The sequence below is a fragment of the Carcharodon carcharias genome, chromosome 31 (assembly GCF_017639515.1).
Source record: "Carcharodon carcharias isolate sCarCar2 chromosome 31, sCarCar2.pri, whole genome shotgun sequence".
Taxonomy (NCBI): Eukaryota; Metazoa; Chordata; class Chondrichthyes; order Lamniformes; family Lamnidae; genus Carcharodon; species Carcharodon carcharias.
The window spans coordinates 19,112,338-19,133,464 of NC_054497.1; the positions used below are offsets into that span (position 1 = coordinate 19,112,338).

Genomic DNA, 21,127 nt, shown 5'->3' on the forward strand with positions numbered 1-21,127 from the left:
TGGCCAAAGAGGATTTGAAAATTAGGGTCAGAGCCCCTGCAATCTCCTCCCTTGCCTCACATAGCTGTCTGGGATGCATCTCGTCTGGGGATTTATCCACTTTTAAGCCCTCTAAAACATTTAATACTTCCTCCCTTTCAATGCTCATTTGTTCAAGTATATCACAGTCCCCCTCCCTGATTTCTACACCCACATCATCCTTCTCCATAGTGAACACAGATGAAAAGTAATCATTTAAAACCTCACCTACGTCCTCTGGTTCCATGCACAGATTGCCATTATGGTCCCTAATGGGTCCTGCTCTTTCCCTGGTTATCTCCTTGCCCTTAATATATCTATAAAATTCCTTGGGATTTTCCTTTATCTTGCCCACCAGTGTTTTTTCATGCCCCGTCTTCATTCTCCTAATTACTTTTTTAAGTACCCCCTACACTTTCTATACTCCTTTCAGGCTTCTGCTGTTTTCAGCCCTCTATATCTGTCATAAGCCTTCTTTTTTTTCCTTATCCAATCCTCTATGTCCCTTGATATCCAGGGTTCCTGGACTTGTTGGTCCTACCCTTCACCTTTAAGGGAACATGTTGGCCCTGAACTCTCACCATTTCCTTTTTGAATGGCTCCCACTGGTCTGATGTAGACCTTACTACAAGTAGCTGCTCCCAGTCCACTTTGGCCAGATCCTGTCTTATCATATTGAAATCGGCCATCCCCCAATTCAGGACCTTTATTTCCGGTCCATCCTTGTCCTTTTCCAAAACGAACTTAGATATCAGTATTGAATGTGTTGACACTGTGTGATATCAGCAATGAACGTGTTAAAGCTCTGTGATATGGGGCTGCATCTTCCGGTCGGTGAGTGGGGGGGGGTTGCAGCTCGCCAACGTGTACAATGATGCGGGGTGACGTCGGGCCTGTGTCCAGTTTGGCGGGTGCGCAGCCGAATCAGCTGCGTGCCCACCGAACTGTCAAAGGCCTATTAAGGCCATTAAAAAAGTAATTAAATTGATTAATGGACCTGCCCATCCGACCTTAAGGTTGACGGGCAGCCTTCAGAAAAAACATGAAACCTCATCCACGGGCGGGATGAGGTTTCCTGAGGGATTTAAAATGTGTATAAAATGTTGAAACAAAAGAAATTGACATGTCTCAGCTCATGTGACAGTGTCACGTGAGGGGATGTGTCAGGAATTTTTTTTCTCATCTTTGTTGACTATTTGAAATCTGAGCCGATCTCCCTGAGGCAGCACTTTGCCTCAGGGAGATCTGTGAGCTCTTTCATACGCACGTCATGCTGGGTGGGCCTTAATTGGCTCACCCACATAAAATGGCAGCGTGCCCCTGACTGGGGGCGCCAACCGGGAACCCACCTGCTTGTGCCCGCTCCCGCAAAACCCTCCCCAACGGGGGGAAGATCTTGCCCGTGAGTATTCAATGTGTAACATTGTGTGATATCAGTATTGAATGTGTTAAAGCTGTGATGTCAGTCTTGCATGTGATAAAGATGTATCACATCAGTATTGAATGTGTTAACACTGTGTGATGTCAGCATTGAACGTGTTTAAGCTGTGTGATATGAATATTGAATGTGTTAACACTGTGAGAAGTCAGTATTGAATGTGTTAGAGCTGTAAAATATCAGCATTGACAATGTTAACACTGTGTGATATCAGTATTGAATGTATTAAAGCTGTGATATTAGCCTTGAAAGTGTTAACGCTGTGTGGTGATAGTATTGAATGTGTCAAAGCTGTCTGATATCAGTAATGAATGTGTTAAGATGCAATATGAGTATTGAATGTGTTAACACTGTGTGATATCAGCATTGAGTGAGTTAAAGCTGTGAGATATCAGTAATGATGGTGTTAAAGCTGTGCCATTTCAGTATTGAATATCTTAAAGCTATGTGACATCAGTAATGAGTATGATAGTGTGTGATTTCTGTATTCAATATTTTCAATCTGTGCATTATCAACATATTAAGGCTTTGTGATACCAGGAATGAATCTCTTAACATTGTGTGCGATCAGAAATGGATGAATACAATAACGTTTAAATGCTAGAGTTAAACTCTTCATTTTCTATGATACAAGAAGTAAACATTTTAAGGCTGTGTGGCATCAGTTACAGATGCACTAACATTGTGTGATATCAGTAATGAATGTGTTAACATTCTAAACTCAGTAATGGATATATAAATGCTGTGTGGTATCATTAATGAATGTTTACTATTGTATGATATCAGTTACAAATGCATCAACAATGCATGATATCAGTAATGAACGCAACAGCACTGTTTATGTCAGTAATTAATGTGCCTATATTTTGTGATAAATATGTGTTCACAGTGTGTGATGTCAGTAATAAATGTGTTAAAGCTGTGTAACATCAGAAATGAATGCCATAGCACGGTGTGGTTTCAGTCGTTTGGGGGAGATGTGGTGTAGCAATTACATCACTGGATTAGTCATCCAGGGGATTAGGCTAATGCACTAAGGACATGGGTTCAGCTCCCATCATTATAGCTGGTGGAATTAAAATTCAATTAATAAATCTGTAATAAAAGGCTAGTCTCAGTAATGGTGACCATTAAACTATCAATTGTTGTAAAACCCCATCTGGTTCCCTTTAGGGAAGGAAATCTGCCATCCTTACCTGGTCTGGTCTACGTGTGACTCCAGACCTACAGCAATGTCGTTGACTCTTCACTGCCCTCTGAAATGTCCTGCCAAACCACTCTGCTCAAGGGCAATTAAAGATGGGCAACAAATGCTGGCCTTGCCAGCGACGCCCACATCCCATGAAATATTTTTTTTATTAGCTAATAAATGTTTTAAACCTATGTAATATCAAAAATGAGTGTAACAATTGTGTTTTTTATAAGTAATGAATCTGTAACACTATGATCTCAGTGAGGAATGTGTTAACATAGTGTGATATCAACAACCAACTTGTCAACACGGTGTGATATCAATAATAAAGTGTTCACACTGTAATATTGGTGCAGTGTGTAAATGTGATAAATGCTGTGTTGCTGTATTGATATAAAAGCACCAATCACTCATCAGGTAAACACGTGGGTTCATTTATTTAGACCATGCACATAAGAACATATGTACAAAGGTATAAAGCTTGAAGACATCAGCAGCAGAGCCATGTGTTCTGTGTTCTGCTCACAGGCCAAAGTGAAACTGAGACTGGATCACATGACACACTTCCCTTCTAGTGATGGCATGCTGCTATCCCTTGAAGGCATCTTACAGTGATAACACTGTGTGATTTCATTAATGAATGTGCTAACACTATGTGAGATCAGTAACGATATGTTCACACTGTCATATCGGCATCAGTATCAGTAAGCAACGTATCAAGACTGTGATATCAATATGGAATGCATTAACACAGTGCGATATCAGTAATGCAGTGCTGACATTTTGTGACATCAGTAAAGAATGTGTTAATGCTTTACGATATGAATACAATAACATTTAAATACTAGTAGTTAATCTTTTCATATTCTATGATACAAGAAGTAAACATTTTAAGGCTGTGTGGCATCAGTTAACTGAAATCAATGTGTTAACAGTGTGTGATATCAGAAAATAAGTTTTAACTTTGTGTCATTTCAGTATAACCATAATAAGACCATAAGACATAGGAGCAGAAATTAGGCCATTTGGCCCATCGAGTCTGCTCCGCCATTCAATCATGGCTGATAAGTTTCTCAGCCCCATTCTCCCACCTTCTCCCCGTAACCTTTGATCCCTTACCAATCAAGAACTTATCTATCTCAGTCTTAAATATACTCAATGACCTGGCCTCCACAGCCTTCTGTGGCAATGAATTCCATTGATTCACCACTCTCTGGCTAAAGAAGTTTCTCCTCATCTCTGTTCTAAGAGGTCTTCCCTTTACTCTGAGGCTATGCCCTCAGGTCCTAGTCTCTCTTACTAATGGAAACATCTTCCCCACATCCACTCTATCCAGACCTTTCAATATTCTGTAATAATAATAATAACCTGTGTTAATGCTGTGAAATATCAATAATGAACATATTAAGATTGTATGATCCGGATAAGGAATATGTTAATGTTGTGTGAAATTAGTGAGGAATGCATTAACATTGTGATATCAACAATGAAGTTGTTAACATAATGTGATTATCAGTAATTGAGTGTGAAAGCTAGGAAATATTAGTAATGAATGTGTTAACATTCTGTGATACCAAGAGTGGATGTGTTAAAACTGTGATGTCAATAATTAATGTGCTAAAACTTTGTCATATCAGGTAAAGAACGTGTTAATACTGTGTGATATTAGTAATGAATGAGTTAATGTGCAATATCATTAATGAATGTATTGAACTTGTGTGATATCACTGGTAAAGTTTAAATCTTGTGTGATGAATGTATTAAAACGTTGTTATATCTTTAAGTAATATGTAAATGTTGTGTGATATCAGCAATGACTGCTAACACGGGGTGATATCAGTAATGAATGAGTTAACTTTGGGTGATGTTGGTAATGGATGTTTTTATACTGTGTGATATCAGTATTGAATTTTTAATATTGTGTGATATTGGTAATGAATGCATTAACACTTTGTGATATCATTAATGAATGCATTATCGTTGTGTGATATAAGCGATGAATCTGTTAACATGGTGAAGTGGGTAGTGAATGTATTAACACTGTGTGATATCAGTAATGAATGTATTAGCATTGTGATAATCTGCATTGAATATGTTAAAACTGTGTGATAACCTGTATTGAATGTGTTAAAGCTGTGTGATATCAGTATCGAATGTGTTGTGTGTGATACCAATATTGAATGTGTTAATGCATGTGATATCAGTATTGAATATGTTAATACGTGTGATATCAGTATTGAATGTGTTAATACGTGTGATATCAGTTTTTAATGTGTTAATGCGTATGATGTCAGTAATGAATGTGTTAACGGGGAGGCGATGGCGCAGTGGTATTATAACTGGACTAGTAATCCAGAGACCTGAGTTCAAATCCCATTACGGCAGATGGTGGAATTTGAATTTGAATTCAATAAAAAAAAATCTGGAGTTAAAAGTTTAATGATGATTATGAAGCCATTGTCAATTTTCATAAAAACCCATCTAGCTCACTAATGTTGCTTAGGGAAGGACCTGGCCTGGCCCTACATGTGACTCCAGAACCACAACAATGTGGTTGACTCTTAAATGACCTAGCAAGCCACTCAGTTGTATCAAACTGCTAAAACGTCTAAAAGTAATGGCCCTTACAGCACTGTGGATGTACCTACACCACGTGCACTGCAGCGGTTCAAGAAAGCAGCTCACCACCACCTTCTGAAGGGCAATATGGGATTGGAAATAAATGCTGGCCCAGCCAGAGATGCCCACAGCCCATTAATGAATAAAAAGAAAAATGCGATATCAGTAATGAATGTGTTAATGCTGTGTGATATCAGTAATGAATGTATCAACATCACTGCATGCACCTCCTCCTACAACTGTTTGAAGTTCTCAATGCTGAGACAAAAGTGAGACAGTGCAGTAAAGCCCAGAGTAGGGGTGTCCAATTATGTAGAAAGACTGGAGAAAGTTGAGCTCTTTGGTCTGGAAAGGAGGCATCTGAAAGACAATCTTCTAGAGTTAGATTGAATATCAATTTGAATAGGCAAGGCAAATGCAGATTATAATTGGTGAGAATAGTGCTAAATTTGCAGGGTTATGAGACAGCAAGAGAATGGGATTAATTGGACAGTGGGATTAATTGGATAATGGTACCAAAGAGGCGTGATGGGTTGAATAGACTCCCGCTGTGCTGTAAGATTCTAAAATTCTACAATAAGCCACATTGGCACTGGTTCAAACTAATAAAATGTAATTTTAGTTCTGATATTTGAACATTCCTTATGCATTGAGAAATCAAGGAATGACAAGGGAACCCTGATACAGCAATGGAGGGGAAAATTAAAAATTGGTTGAAAAGGGGTTGAGTGTAAAATCAGGTGGAATGCTTACTACCATGAGTGAATCAGCTATATGGGGTGGGGTACAAGGAAGACTGGAAGAGCAATAGTGATAGGTGATTCGACAGCGATGGGAATGGATAGGTGTTTCTACAGCCGCAGATGTGAATCCAAGATGGTGTGTTGCCTCCCTGATGCCAGGGTCAAAGATGTCACTGAACGGCTGTAGAGCACCCTGACGGGGACTGGGAGGGTGAACAGCCAGCAGTCATGGCCAAATTAGTACCAAAGACTTTGGCAGAAAAAGAGATGTTGTCCTGCAGTCAGAATTTAGGGAGCTGGGTAGGAAATTAGCAAGGGAGGACCTCAAAAGTAGTAATCTCCAGATTACTCCTTGTACCACACGCAAGTGTGTATAAAAATAGGATAAAATAGATTAATGCATGGCTGGAAAGATGGTGTAGGAGGGAGGGGTTTAGATTCTTGGGACACTGGGGGAGATGGGACCTGTACAGGCCAGCAGGGTTGCACCTAAATAGAGCTGGGACTGAGTTCCTTGCGGGTGATTTGCTAGTGCTTTCAGGGAGGGTTTAAACTAAGTTGACAGGGCTATGGAAACCAGGAGGAAATACCAGAGAGGAATAGCAAGGTGCACAGAATACTGGGAGAAACAGATAGCATTAAAGTGGGAATAGTAAGTTATCAGGTGGGGTCAGGGAGAAAGTGATAACATCTAAATTGGAGTTAATGTGCTTGTATGTGAATGCACAGAGTGTGGTAAATAAGATTGGGGAGTTACAGGTGCAGATTGCCATCTGAAAATATGATGTTGTGGCTATAACAGAGACCTTTCTCAAGGAAGGGCAGGACTGGATATTAAATAGTCCTGGATTCAAGGTGTTCAAGAAAGATAGGAAAGGTAGAACAGGAGTAGTGGCATTGATTAAGGAGAGCATTGCAGTACTGGAGAGAAAGGATGTCCCAGAGGGGTCAAGGACAGAATCTATTTAGCTGGAGCTAAACTGGAACAAAAAAGGTGCAATTACATTGCTCGGTGTAGTCTATAGGCTACCAATTAGCGGGAAGGATGTAGAGGAACAAATTTGCAGGGAAATTACAAAGGGGTGCAAGAATTATAGAGTAGTTATAGTGGGGGGCATTAATTATCCAAATATAGACTAGGATAATAGTAATGTAAAGGGCAGAGGTGCAAGAGTTCCTCGAGTGTGTTCAGGAAAATTTTCTAGAACACTATTTTTCCAGTCCAACACGGAAAGAGGCACTGTTAGACCTGGCTCTTGGTAATGAGGTGGGCCAAGTGGATCAAGTGTCAATAGGAGAACATTTAGGGGACAGTGAGATTGTATCATAACGTTTAGATTGGCTGTGGAAAAGGACAAAGAATAATCCAGAGTAGGAATAATTAATTGGGGGAAAGATGCAAAGGCAATAGAGACAGTGCATAAAATATTCACAAGAATGGTTCCAAGGACGAGGATCTTCACTTACGAAGATAGGTTGGAGAAGTTGGGACTGTTTTCATTGGAGAAGCGAAAGCTGAGAGAGGATTTGATAGAGGTATTCAAAACCATGAGGTGTCTGGACAGAGTAGATAGAGAGAAATTGTTGCCACTCATGAAAGGATCAAGTACAAGAGAGCACAGATTTAAAGTAATTAGCAAAAGAAGCAAAAGTGATATGAAAAAGAAACCTTTTCATGCAGTGAATGGTTGGTGTCTGGGATGAACTGCCTGAGTGTGATGGAGGCAGGTGGAGCTGAAGCATTCCAAAGGGAATTGGCCTGTCATCTGAAAAGGAAGAAGGTACTGGGCTACCGGGAGAAGGGCGGGATAGTAGCACTAGGTGAATTGCTCATTCGGAGAGCCAGAGCAGACACAATGGGCAGAATGGCCTCCTTCCCTGTAACAATTCAGTGATGGTGAATTCAGACGAAGCAAATTGCCTTTCTCATAAGAACTTAGGGATAGAAGTAGGCCATTCAGCACCACTCCCCCCCAAGACTGTTCTTCATCCATAATCACCTCTTGACCTTTTGATGGAACCTATATGTTCATTAGCAGGATCTCAACCCACAAGAAATATTAAAGTTTGCACTTTTTGTGCTTAACTCTATTTGATTTTTAAATAATGGCCAGGTGCCACTTGCATGCGATTGAGGTTAAACAACTTCCTACTCCCTTTGGATCCTGAATTATAATCCAGGTGGACCTGGAGAAAACAACATCTCCTGTGGTTACTGACTCCTCCAACATGAGAAGAACTTGACAGCCTCAAAATTCAGTTCCTCGGGGCTACTAATTAGGCGTTCTCTCTCAAAAGTGGCTCAGCTCAGGAGTCCTCTTCTGAGGTGATTAGTTAACCACAAATGAGTCAAAATGTAATATTTCTTGTGGGCTGGGATCCTGCGAATGAACATGTAGGTTCCCTCAAAAGCTCACAAGATGATTATGGATGAAGAACATGTTTGGGGGGGGCGGTGCTGAATGACCTACTTCTATCCCTAAGTTCTTAAGAGAAAGGCAATTTGCCTTCATATGAATTCATCATCACTGAATTGTTACAGGGCAGGAGGTCATTCGGCCCATCATGTCTGCACCGGCTTAACGAATGAGCAATTCGCCTACTGCCACTATCCTGCCCTTCTCCCCGTAACCCAGCACATTCTTTCTTTCCAGATAACAAGTCTAATTCCCTTTGGAATGCTTCAGCTGAACCCACCTCTGTCACACTCTCAGGCTGTGAATTCCAGACCCCAATCATTAGCTGCGTATCACTGTCGCCAAGCCTTGTGGTTGGCATCTAACTGGGCTACAGCTGACCAAAGAGTGCCTGCTACCAATACTGGACGACCAGAGTGGGGCTGTGTTCCCACTCCCAGCACTCACATCCCTCATCGTGGCAAACAGGTAAAGGTGAGTTTTTAAGGAGAGGTACAGACGAAGCAATCAATGTGCTTATCTCTGTTTTCTGGAAAACATAGAGTGACTATAAAGGCTGGGGGATGAAAGGGATCTTACTAAATTAGGCACTGTAAACTAGTGCTGTAACCTAAACACCTCTGATATTGAAGCAATCCGTGTCCATATGGAACAAGATCTGGACAAAATCCAGGCCTGGGCTGATAAATGGCAAGTAACACTCATGCCACACAACTGCCAGGCAATGACCATTTCCAACAAGAGACATTCTAACCATTTCCCTTTGACATTAAAAGGCCTTACCATTGCTCAATCCCTCACTATAAACATCCTGGGGGATACCATTGGCCAGAAACTGAACTGAACTGAACCGGCCATATAAATACTGTGGCTACAAGAGCAGGTCAGAAGCTAGTGATTCTGTGGCAAGTAGCTCACCTCCTGACTCTCCAAAGTCTGTCCACAATCTACAAGGCATAAGCCAGGAGTGTGATGGAATACTCCCCACTTGCCTGGCTGAGTGCCACTCCAACAACACTCGGGAAGCTTGACACCGTCCAGGACGAAGCAACCCACTTGATTGGTACCACATTCACCACCTTAAACATTCACTCCCTCCACCACTGACGCACAGGGGCAGCAGTGTGTACCATCTACAAGATGCACTGCAGGGACTCACCAAGGCTCCTTAGGCAGCACCTTCCAAACCTGCAACCACTACCACCTAGAAGGACAAGGGCAGCAGATAGATGGGAACACTACCAACTGGAAGTTCCCCTCCAAGTCACTCACCATCCTGACTTGGGAATATATCGCCGTTCCTTCACTGTCCCTGGGTCAAAATCCTGGAACTCGCTCCCTAACAGCACTGTGGGTGTGCCTACCCCAAATGGACTGCAGCAGTTCAGAAAGGCAACTCACCACCACCTTCTCAAGAGCAACTAGCAATGGGTAATAAATGCTGGCCCAGACAGCAAAGCCCACATGAAAGAATAAATAAAATAAATTTTAAAAAACTATTGGTAATTTGCCTCAAAGTGCCTGGAGTTCTCTGAATTTAGGTTCGGTTGAATTAGCAGTTGTGTATTTATGTTGGATGTTGCGGTGTGAGATAAGCACTAATTATAAGGAAATGTCAGTTTGCATCTGAATATTATATAAGACTGTGGGATGTACTGAATATCCTGAGTGGATGCAGTGCACCCTTTATAGGACAGATGGAGTATTAAAGGGGCAGCTCGGAAGATGACCTGCCCGTGCATGTTATTTTCAAGATGCTAGCTTACAAATCCCTACGATGACAATCCCCTTCTGCAGCCTTATGCCACGGCTCTCAGTCCTCCACTTTCCCAGCTCTTCCATACCGTATGTCTCCCACCTTCCTGCTGTCAGACCTGGGTGTATATCTTTGCCTTGGTTTACCTCTGGATTTAAAGCCAACCTTTTTGACCATCTCCCCAACTCTCACCTCTACTCTTGCTGAGCTTCAACAACTGCCCCCCACCCCGCAGGTAATTTGGCTGCATCAGTGGCATTCTCACCTCTGTTTCGGAAGGCTGCGGGTTGAAGCCTCAATTTAGGGTTTTGGGCACATCGTCTAGACTTCAGTGCAGCATTGGGGGCATGCTGCATTGTTGGAGGTGCCACCTTTCATACATTACACACACACACACAGAGGCCGGGATTTTCCGGTCCCACCAGCAGTGGGAATCGTTCTGGGTGGGACCAGCAAATTTGGAGAGCGGCCAAAAGTCTGTTGACTTTGGGTGGGATTGGAAAATCCCGCCCATCGGCGCACATGCACGTGTAGGCACATGAGCTCATAAACACACATGCAGACGAGGGCACACAGACATTCACACCTGGTGTACTGCACACGGCTTTGGTCTCCATGAAAGAAGGATAGACTTTCCTTGGAGGCAGTGCAGCAAAGGTTTATTAGCGAGGCTTCTGGGATGAGAGAGCAGTCCTATGAGAGGCTGGGTAAATTGGACCTAGACTTTCTGGAGTTCAGTGGAATAAGTGGTGAACTCATTGAAACACACAAGAACCTGCAGAGGATTGACAGGGTAGACACTAAGAGGTTGTTTCCACTGGCTGGGGAATTCAGAACAGGGGGGCACAGTCTCAGGATAAGGGGTTGATCATTTAGGACTGAGATGAGGAGAAATTTCTTCACTCGAAGGATTGTGAATCTTTAGAATTTTCTACACAGGAGGATTGTGGAGCGTCCATCGTTGAGGATGTTTAAGGTTTCAATAAGCATATTTGTGGCCTCTCAGGAGATCAGGGGATATGGAGAGCGGGCAGGAAAGTGAGCAGAGGCTGAGGGTCAGCCACAATCGTAAGGATGTAAACACATTGGAGAGAGTGCAGAAGAGATTTACAAGAATGGTTCCAGGGATGAGAAACTTCAGTTCTGAAGATAGATTGGCGAGCTTGGGACTGTTCTCCTTGGAGAGGTGAAGGCTAAGAGGAGATTTGATAGAGGTGTTCAAAATCATGAGGGCGCTGGACGGAGTAGATGCGGAGAAGCTGTTCCCACTCGTAAAAGGATCAAGAACGAGAGGGCACAGATTTCGTGTGATTTGCAAAAGAAGCAAATATGACGTGAGAAAAAACTTTTTCACACAGTCTGGAATGCACTGCCTGGAAGTGTGGTGGAGGCAGGTTCAATCAAGGCATTCATGAGGGCATTGGATGATTATTTGAATAGAAACAATGTGCAGGGGTATGGGGAAAAGGCAGGGCAATGGCACTAGGTTATAGTGCTCATTTGGAGAGCCGGTGCAGACACGATGGGCCGAATGGCCTCCGGCTGTGCTGTTAAAATCCCTGTGAATTCTGTATTGAATGGCGGAGCAGGCTCGAGGGACTGTATAACCTACTCCTGCTCCTACTTCTTATGCTCTTATGTTCACCTACACTCGCACATATACATTCGTAACGCATAAGGCTAGCAAAGACTGTCAGTGACACCAGCCAGTTAACTTTGAATGCATTCACATAATGTTCCTTGCTGTGCTCCCACAGAGGATCGTTAACTTATCATCGATCCCCTGTGTCTTTGCCAATGGGGAATGAAGACTGTGTTGTTTTCTGATGAAGTGGAGTTCAAGGGCATGGGGTAATTGGATGTGGGATGTATTTTGGTATTCACTTTAAAGCCGCACATTCTGTCTTTATTTTTAAAGAATACTTTAATATAAAATAGCAAAAGGTCTGGCAATTAAAGAAAATTGAGGTAATTCAAGTATGCCAAGCACCTCAGCATCACCACTGGCTGTAGTCACAATGCGATGAGTTTGATTTTTTATTTATTCATTCAGGAGGTGTGGGTGTAGCTGACTAGGCCAGCATTTATTGCCCATCCCTAATTGCCCTTGAGAAGGTGATGGTGAGCTGCCTTTGTGAATCGCTGCAGTCCCTGTGTTGTAGGTACACCCACAGCGCTGGTAGGGAGGGTTCCAATTTTCTGTACCAGTTTGATACAGCTGAGTGGTTTACTAGGGCCAGTTAAGAGTCAACCACATTACTGCAGGTCTGGAGTCACGTGTAGGCCATTCCAGATGAGCACAGCAGATTTCCTTCCCTAAAGGGCATTAGTGAATCAGATGATAATCAACAATGGTCATCATTAGACTTTTAATGAATTTTAAATTCCACCATCTGCTGTGGTGGGATTCGAACCTGGGTCCCCAGAGCATTACCCTGGGTCTCTGGATTACTGGTCCAGAGACAACACCACTGCCTCCAATTTTTACCATTATCAATGTAGACATTGGAATTTAGACTAGCAAAAGTTGACATAAAAGTATGAGATAAGGGAAGGTAAGGTTTGTAGACGGGAAGCGCACTGATAGATGGGTCAGCGCTGGATTAAAATGGTGGACAGAGGGAGCCCTCTCTGAATTTCCAGTTTTCTTCTAGTCTTCAAGGGGCATGCAGGCAGCAGACATTCCTCTATTTTGTCAGCTGCTTGCACGGGAGATGTTTTCAGGGCTAGAGGGAGCGAGAGGGAAGTGGGAGTAACTGGAAAGCTCTTTCAAAGCACCAGCACGGAACAATGGGCTGCATGGCCCCCTTCTGGGCTGTGCGATCTTTAGATCCTACGCCTGGCGTCTTCCATTTCCTCCCCTCTTCCATGAGCTGTGCCCCTCGTTGTTTTAACTAACTAGTCACATGTTTTGGTTTTTCTAATTTCTTGAATGTTTCTTTCCATCACCTCAATCAGCTGTAATTCTTTTTGGGAGTTTTCGAGACTTTCCACCAACACTTGCACCTAGTGCTTTGTTCTGATATTATTAAATTGATTGTTTGTCTTTCATTGTTTCTCTCCACAGGTACCGACTGACTTGCTGCGTATTTCCAGCACTTCCTGTCTTGAGGCAATAGGTTTCTTGCCCTGACCTGCGATTCCCTGACTGGAATTTTTTTTCTCTCTCTCTCTCTCTGTCCTATCCCCCCCACCCCCAGGAGACATGGAGGAGCTGGAAGCTCTCTGGCTGACTGGCATCTGTCACAACGAGAAGAACGAGGTGATGAGCAGCCAGCTAGACGTTGATAACATGGCGGGTGTGTTCTACATGTTGGGCGCTGCGATGACACTGAGTCTTCTCACCTTCATCTGCGAACACCTCTTTTACTGGCAGCTGAGACACTGCTTCATGGGCATCTGCACTGGCAAACCAGGTGTCATGTTTTCAGTCAGCAGGGTAAGGCCCATACCTCTCTGTCTCTGCCCGCTTGCATTTGTCCACGTCATGACTTGGTTTGGGAGGGTTGGGAGGAGAAGCTGGTGCAGTGGTAACGTCACTGGGCTGGTAATCCAGAGACTCCAGGCTGATGCTCTGGGGACATGGGTTCAAATCCCACCATGGCGGCTGGCGGCCAGTAATGGTGACCATGAATCTGTTATCATTAAAAACCTACCTGATCCTTTTTAGGGAAGGAAATCTGCTGTCCTTACCTGGCCCGACCTATCCCAGTCCCACAGCACTCTTAACTGCCCTCTGACATGGCCTAGCAAGCCAGTCAGTCCAAGGGCAGTTAGGGATGGGCAACAAATGCTGGCTTTGCCAGTGACACCCACATTCCATGAAAGAATAAAATAAAAGCAGTACATGGACAGATGCTGCTGATTAATGACACTGAGCAGGGAGAATAAGGGTCTGAGTAATTCATTCCCCAGAGCCTTTGATTAGAAGACTTGAATTTAAATCTTTAGCTGATGAACAATCCCACTCACTGTCCCTGATTGGACAATTTGCTGCAGTTCACTGTCCCTGATTGGATAACTTGCTGCAGTTCACTGTCCCTGATTGGATTACTTGCTGCAGCTCACTGTCCCTGATTGGATAACTTGCCGCAGCTCACTGGTGGTGATTGGATGGTCCACCATAGTTCACAGTACTTGATTGGGTGATTCATCCCAGCTCATTGATGCTGATTGGGTGATTAATCCACATGATGAAGATTGGGTTTGGGATCTGGCTCAGTTGTGATTTAGCCCCACCCCCCACTTCACTGCCCAACCTGGGAAAATATGGACAACTGAGATTCCCATAAGATTTTACCTGTTCTGATTTCCTAGTTTTCTCGGCGTTTCATTTTTTATATTGTACGACATTTCCAAGGTAGATTTTTAAACAATTATACTACTCGCTGACACCCTGTGGAGGTTCAGCTTGGGCCCTTGCACCAGAAAGCATTGAATGTGACTCCCTGCAGTGGCCCAATGTTTAAACATATCACCCAGTCTCTCACTGGTAGGTCAGGGAGGTTCCGGGTTGGATTCCCGGTCTATGCTGGATCAGCTGTTCTCAGCCAGGCTGGAACAGGCCTCAGCCACCCAAGGAGGATCCCGTTTCCCATTCATTATCTGGTCATTATCTCAACGCTGTTCATGCAACCTTGCTGTGTATAAAATTGGCCGCTACAACAGTGACTATCATTCAAATGTTCTGCAGTGGCTATAAGCAGCTTTGAGACATCCTGACGTTACAAAAGCTGCTGTGTAATCTTTCTTTCCTTTTGGCCAAGCTCCTTTATTTAAAGGGGGATGAAGGGGCAGCATCTCTCGCTACAGCCCTCTCTCCTTCTCCCCCGCTGCCAACTTGTGGTCTTGAGCTGTGCAGGTCGTACGTGGCATTTGTCCACCGTTTCCTGTTGTTCATTTCAAATAAATGTGAATGATCCACCCTGAGAAGGGGCCCAGGGAGGGGAAGCACTCTTTTACCAGTGCACAATTTGTCAGCTGCTTGATTCTCGAGAGCTCTGGTATAAAGGGATAAATCTGAAAATGTCTTGCCATAATTTTATCCACTCACTGTCTGTCTATATCCTGTTATATTGCTGCCATCTACACAATCTACAAAACTCACTATGCCTCCTAACTTGGTATCATCTTAAGTATTGCTAAAAAATAGACACACTGTTGAAGCTTTTCATCTTGCACTCATCAGGACAAATCAAAAGAATGCCAAAACAAAAACAGAAATACCTGGAAAAACTCAGCAGGTCCAGCAGCATCGGTGGAGAAGAACAAAGTTGACGTTTCGAGTCCTCATGACCCTTCAACAGAACTAAATAAAACTAGGAGAGGGGTGAAATATAAGCTGTTTTAAGGTTGGGGGGGGGTGGGGGTGGGGGTTGAGTGGTTGTAGGGACAGGTAAGCAGTGATAGGAGCAGATAATCAAAAGATGTCACAGACAAAAGAACAAAGAGGTGTTGAAGGTGGTGATATTATCTAAAAGGATGTGCTGATTAAGAATGGATAACAGGGACACGCAAGGTACAGATAGCTTTAATGGGGGTGGGGTGAAATAAGACTAAAAGGGCATAAAAGTTATAGATTAAAAAATAATGGAAAGAGGTGGGAAAAGAAAAATCTATATAAATTATTGGAAAAAACAAAAGGGAGGGGAAGAAACGGAAAGGAGGTGGGGTGGAGGAGGGAGTTTAAGATCTAAAGTTGTTGAACAGCACCTCATCTTCCGACTAGGCACTTTACAGCCTTCCGGACTGAATACTGAGTTCAACAACTTTAGATCTTGAACTCCCTCCTCCATCCTCACCCCCTTTCCGTTTCTTCCCCCTCCCTTTTGTTTTTTCCAATAATTTATATAGATTTTTCTTTTCCCACCTATGTCCATTATTTTTAAATCAATACCTTTTATGCCCTTTTAGTCCTTTTTCACCCCACCCTCAATAAAGCTATCTGTACCTTGCGTGTCCCTGCTATCCATTCTTGATTAGCACATCCTTTTAGATAATATCACCACCTTCAACACCTCTTTGTTCTTTTGTCTGTGACATATTTTGATTATCTGCTCCTATCACTGCTTACTTGTCCCTACAACCACTCAACCCCCACCACTTCTCTCCCACCACCCCTCCCCACCTTAAACCAGCTTATATTTCACCCCTCTCCTAGTTTTACTTAGTTCTGTTGAACGGTCATGAGGACTCAAAACGTCAACTTTATTCTTCTCCGCCGATGCTGCCAAACCTGCTGAGTATTTCCAGGTATTTCTGTTTTTGTTTTGGATTTCCAGCAGCTGCAGTTTTTTGCTTTTGTTTTTATCACAAGAATGCCAAATTGTAAAGGGAACAACAATTTATACAGCATGAGAAGAGAGTGCTGATTGGTTGGCAAGTGCACTCTGATTGGCAGAGGAGTTGCCATAGCGAACATGCCACAGTATAACTGATAACTGACAGTTAACTGTCAAACTTTTTAAAAATTCAAACCAGGCAGGTTGACTCAGATTGGCCAAGGCATTGAATGAACCAAGGAATGGCTGTGCCTATTTTGTCTAGTTAAAAAAAGTACAACATGTGTACATGTTCCTTCTGGCCGAGAAGGACAGGGCCTTGTGTGTGAATATAGGTAGCCTGTAGCACGTATAAGTGAGCCACACTGCAAGCCCAACTGATAACCTTAAATTGTTTGTCAATGTAATTTTTTAGCTCAGTCAGGGTTGTTTAGCACATGTTGTTCAATTGCAGAATCATGTCTAATGTTAGACTGAAGGTGGCAGCCTCTACCAATCGGAGTCCACTTGCCAACCAATCAGCACTCTCTTAGTGTAAATTGTTGTTCCCTTTACAATTTGATACTCTTGCTAATTGTTCTGATGAGTGCAAGATGAAAAGCTTCGACAGCACGTGTCTTTTTTCAGCAATACATAAGTTCTGTACTGCCAATAGATTAGTACCAGATTCAAACTTGGCTGTACAAGTCTCTACTCCTTCATCCGAGTCATGGATACATATAGTGAAAATACGAGATCTCAGTGATCCCTGGGTATCACATTCCACTGAGCAAAGTAACTTCCATTTATCCCTTCTCTCTGTCTCCTCTCAACCACTCACCTGCATTTCTATCGCATCTCATCACATCTTCAGGATGCCCACATTAAAGTATTTTTTCAAATGCCTTGACTGTTGTCATGCAGACAGTAATTTGTGCCCAGTAAGATGCCACCAACAGTAAATGAGATGAATAACAGTTAATATTTTGGAGTGATTTTTTTCGAGGGATAAATATTGGTGAGGACGTTGGGGTGAACTCCCCCACCACCACCACCTCCCCCCCCCCCCCCACCCCAGTCTACTTTGAATAGCCTCATGTGATCCTTTGCGGTCACCTGAGAGGGCAGACAAGGCCTCGGTTTAATGTCTTATTTAAAAGGTGGCATCTCCAACAGTACAGCACTCCCTCAATACTGCACTGAAGTGTCAGGGTGGACTATGTGCTCAATTTCTAGGAGTGGGCTGACTCAGGCGTGAGTGCTGCCTACTGGACAAAACTGACACTGCAGGATTTGCTTTGTCTCTGTTACAATGACTTGATTCACAGTAACATTCACTGTTAGAGCCTGATTCCGCTGATATGTGAAATTTCCATCCAACGTGTTTCCTCGCTATCAATTTCATGAGTGTCGCGCTGAACTCTGTAGCTGTGTGATTCATGGTAACAAACTTCAAATCTGCAGAATGACACGCGAGATAAGTCATGGGTCTGATGACACACCAAATTAATTCGGACAATGTGCAGCGGCCTTGGACTAGTTGTCTAAAAGCCATCCAGCTGTCCAGTGGCTCCAGTATAATTATAACCGGTATGGGGCAAGTTTTAAAATTCCCCCAGCATCCCCAACTCCACTTTGCGCAGAAGGTGATGCGGCATCAGCAATATAAATCCACGCCGGTTCTTGACACTGGTCTACAGCTATTAGCAGTTTCAAAGGAAGGACTGAACAGGCTGGGGCTCCTTATTCTAGGAAAGGGAAGACCGTGGAGTGATCTCATTGAGGTCTTTAAAACTGTGAACAGGTTTGATAGGGAAAACTTTCCACTTATGGGGAAACCCAGAACGCCTGCTCCTCCAGCTACCACACCCTAAGAGGGGCATTGGCAACTGTGGATTTCCATTGGATTGGTCCATGATTATGCTTGGCAAAGTGCTGCAGTAGTTTTCCATTGCCTTCTGCAGTATGGCTGAGCAGGAAACTCTCCCACTCTTACCGTCTGCCATCAGGCATCTTGGAAGGATTCACAGGCTGATAATCAACCTGTTTGGCCACATTATAAATGCACCCTCCCACAGCCATCAAGTGGGACCTGAACCCAGAGCATCTGGCTCAGAGGTAGGGACACTACCGTTGCACCACAAGACCTCTGTAAGCCAAAGCTAGGGGCCTTAAAGATAAGATAGTCACTAATAAACCCACTTGTGAATCAGGAGAATTTTCTCTACCCAGAGGGTGGTGAGAATCTCAAACTTGCCACCGCATGGATTAATTGAGGAGAATAGAGTCAATGTGTATAAGGCAAAGCTAGATAAGCACATGAGAGGGGGGAAAGGAAAAGAAGTACTTGGTAATAGGTTTAGATAAATTAGTGTGGGAGGAGGCTCGTGTGGAGCACTAATAGACCAGTGGGACTGAATGGCCTATTTCTGTGCTGCATATTCAATGTAATTTACCTAATTGGTACCTGCAGTATAAGTATGCTAACAGCCATTTCAATAACATTTCAGGTAGACCTCTTTGAATCTTAGTGTCCTGCACACGCACTGAGCTATTCCTTATTCTTTTGTTGTGCTTTGTTTCAGGGTATATATAGCTGTATCCATGGCGTCCCCATCGAAGATAATAAGTCTTGCATGGAGTCCCCGACTGCCACTGTGAACGACACCCATTCCAATATCATGCGGTTGCTGAGGACGGCTAAGAGCATGGCCAACCTCACCGGGGTCAACGGCACGCACTTCGGCTCTCCCCAGAGTGCCCTCGACTTCATCGGGCGCGACCCATCAGTCTTCGACGTCTCGGAGCACAGGCGGAGCTTCACCCATTCCGACTGCAAATCCTACCAACCCGATGACAACCTCTTCAGCGACTACATCAGTGAGGTGGAGAGGACATTTGGGAACCTCCATGCCAAGGACACCAACAGCATCTACCAAGATCATTACCATCATCACCGCCCGCACAGTATCGCCAGCACCAGCTCCTTGGACATCCCGTACGAGTGCGACAACGCGATGTTTGGCACCCAAGGCAGGCCGTTGTCAAGGAAGCCCTTTGAAATCGGTTTGCCCTTGAAACATGCACAAGGCCACCTCAGTGATAGCTATGAGAACCACAAGTACCTGTTCAAAAATGATCGCTACGCCCACGATGACCTGATTCGATCCGACGTCTCGGACATATCGACTCACACGGTGACCTACGGCAACATAGGCAACACCAAGCGCCGTAAGCAGTACAAAGACAGCCTTAAGAAGAGGCCGGCTTCGGCCAAGTCCCGGAAGGAGTTTGACGAAATCGAGCTCGCCTACCGGCGGAAGGCGCACACCTCGGACCGGAAGGCGCGCTTCTTCAACAAGGACAAGCTCCGGGATTTCTACCACGACCAGTTTCGCTGCAAGGATAACACGTCCCACTGGGAGCACGTGGACCTGACCGACCTCTACAAGAGCCACGACGATGACTTCACGAAGCACGACCCCTCCGGCTCTCGCCTGAGCAGGCCGCACCACGTGCACGTCGGCGAGTTTGGGGCGGGCGAGCGCAAGAGCAACCTGCACGCCTCCACCGTGGGCCTGTGGGACAAGAACATGGGCATGGCAGAGTGGAGCGAGCACCAGCCTGAGAACTACTGCCACAACTGCCCCTCCAAGCTCCACAACTACGGAGGGCAGAACGCCAACAGGGCGGCCTGCCTTTGGTGTGAAGCCTGCAAGAAAACAGCCACCCTGTACGATATCAGCGAGGACAACTCATTGCAAGATGTGGACCAGCCGCTCCCCTCAGGAGCCGGCGTCACCAAGTACCACCAGAGCCCGACCGACTCCACCAAGTTGCAAAGGCGCAACCGCAACAAGCTGCGCCGGCAGCACTCCTACGACACGTTTGTCGAGATGCAAAAAGAAGATAACGTGGCCATCACCCCGCGGAGCGTGAGCCTGAAGGAGAAAGACCGCTTCCTCGAGGGCAGCCCTTACGCGCACATGTTTGAGACGCCGGCCGAGTCGGCCTTTGTCACCAAGCCCTCCGCGCCGGAGCGCCACAACCTCAGCCGCTATACCTTGAGCAAATCCCTCTACCCCGACCGGGTCACTCAGAACCCCTTCATCCCCACCTTCGGTGACGACCAGTGCTTGCTTCACGGCAGCAAATCGCACTTCTTCAAGCACCCGGCCGTCTCCAAAGCGCGCTTCGACTTCCACCCTTCAGCTAAGGCGGCCTCGTCCGTGCTCAACGCCATGCCGGCCAGGTTTCAGAAGGAAATGTGCACAGGAAGCCAGCCGACAGTGTGTGTGGCAAATAACAAGACTCCCAGGGCTTTCAACGGGTCCAGCAATGGACACGTATACGAGAAACTCTCCAGCATTGAGTCGGATGTCTGAGGATGGAGTCGCTCCTGGTTTGGGGGCTGTTTAGGAGGTCCTGGTATGCATGACATACTGGAGTTCCGGATGGACCCGCTGTTTTCTATTTTTTATGTTTTTGATCTTCATGCAGAACATCATGATACATCGTTTTTTTCAAATGCATTATTATGGGAGTGAATTGGATTCCATGATGAACATTATGTCAGGTCCAACACAATATGGCAAAATTCTAACTGCATGTCATTTGAATCAAGTTACACCGGGTGAAGCATCATTGTTTAGGGGGTGATGATTGATATATTAAATATTAATAT

General features: G+C 44.5%; 1 protein-coding gene across 1 annotated transcript in view; it reads left to right on the top strand.

The window, feature by feature from the left end:
- Positions 1-20,828, top strand: part of LOC121271597 (glutamate receptor ionotropic, NMDA 2B-like) — a 668,674-nt gene extending 647,846 nt beyond the window's left edge. The window contains exons 12-13 of the mRNA XM_041177632.1: positions 13,384-13,622; positions 19,029-20,828. Of these exons, the coding sequence (XP_041033566.1) occupies positions 13,384-13,622; positions 19,029-20,828 (2,039 nt within the window). The remainder of the gene's footprint in view (positions 1-13,383; positions 13,623-19,028) is intronic.
- The last annotated feature ends 299 nt before the right edge of the window (positions 20,829-21,127 follow it).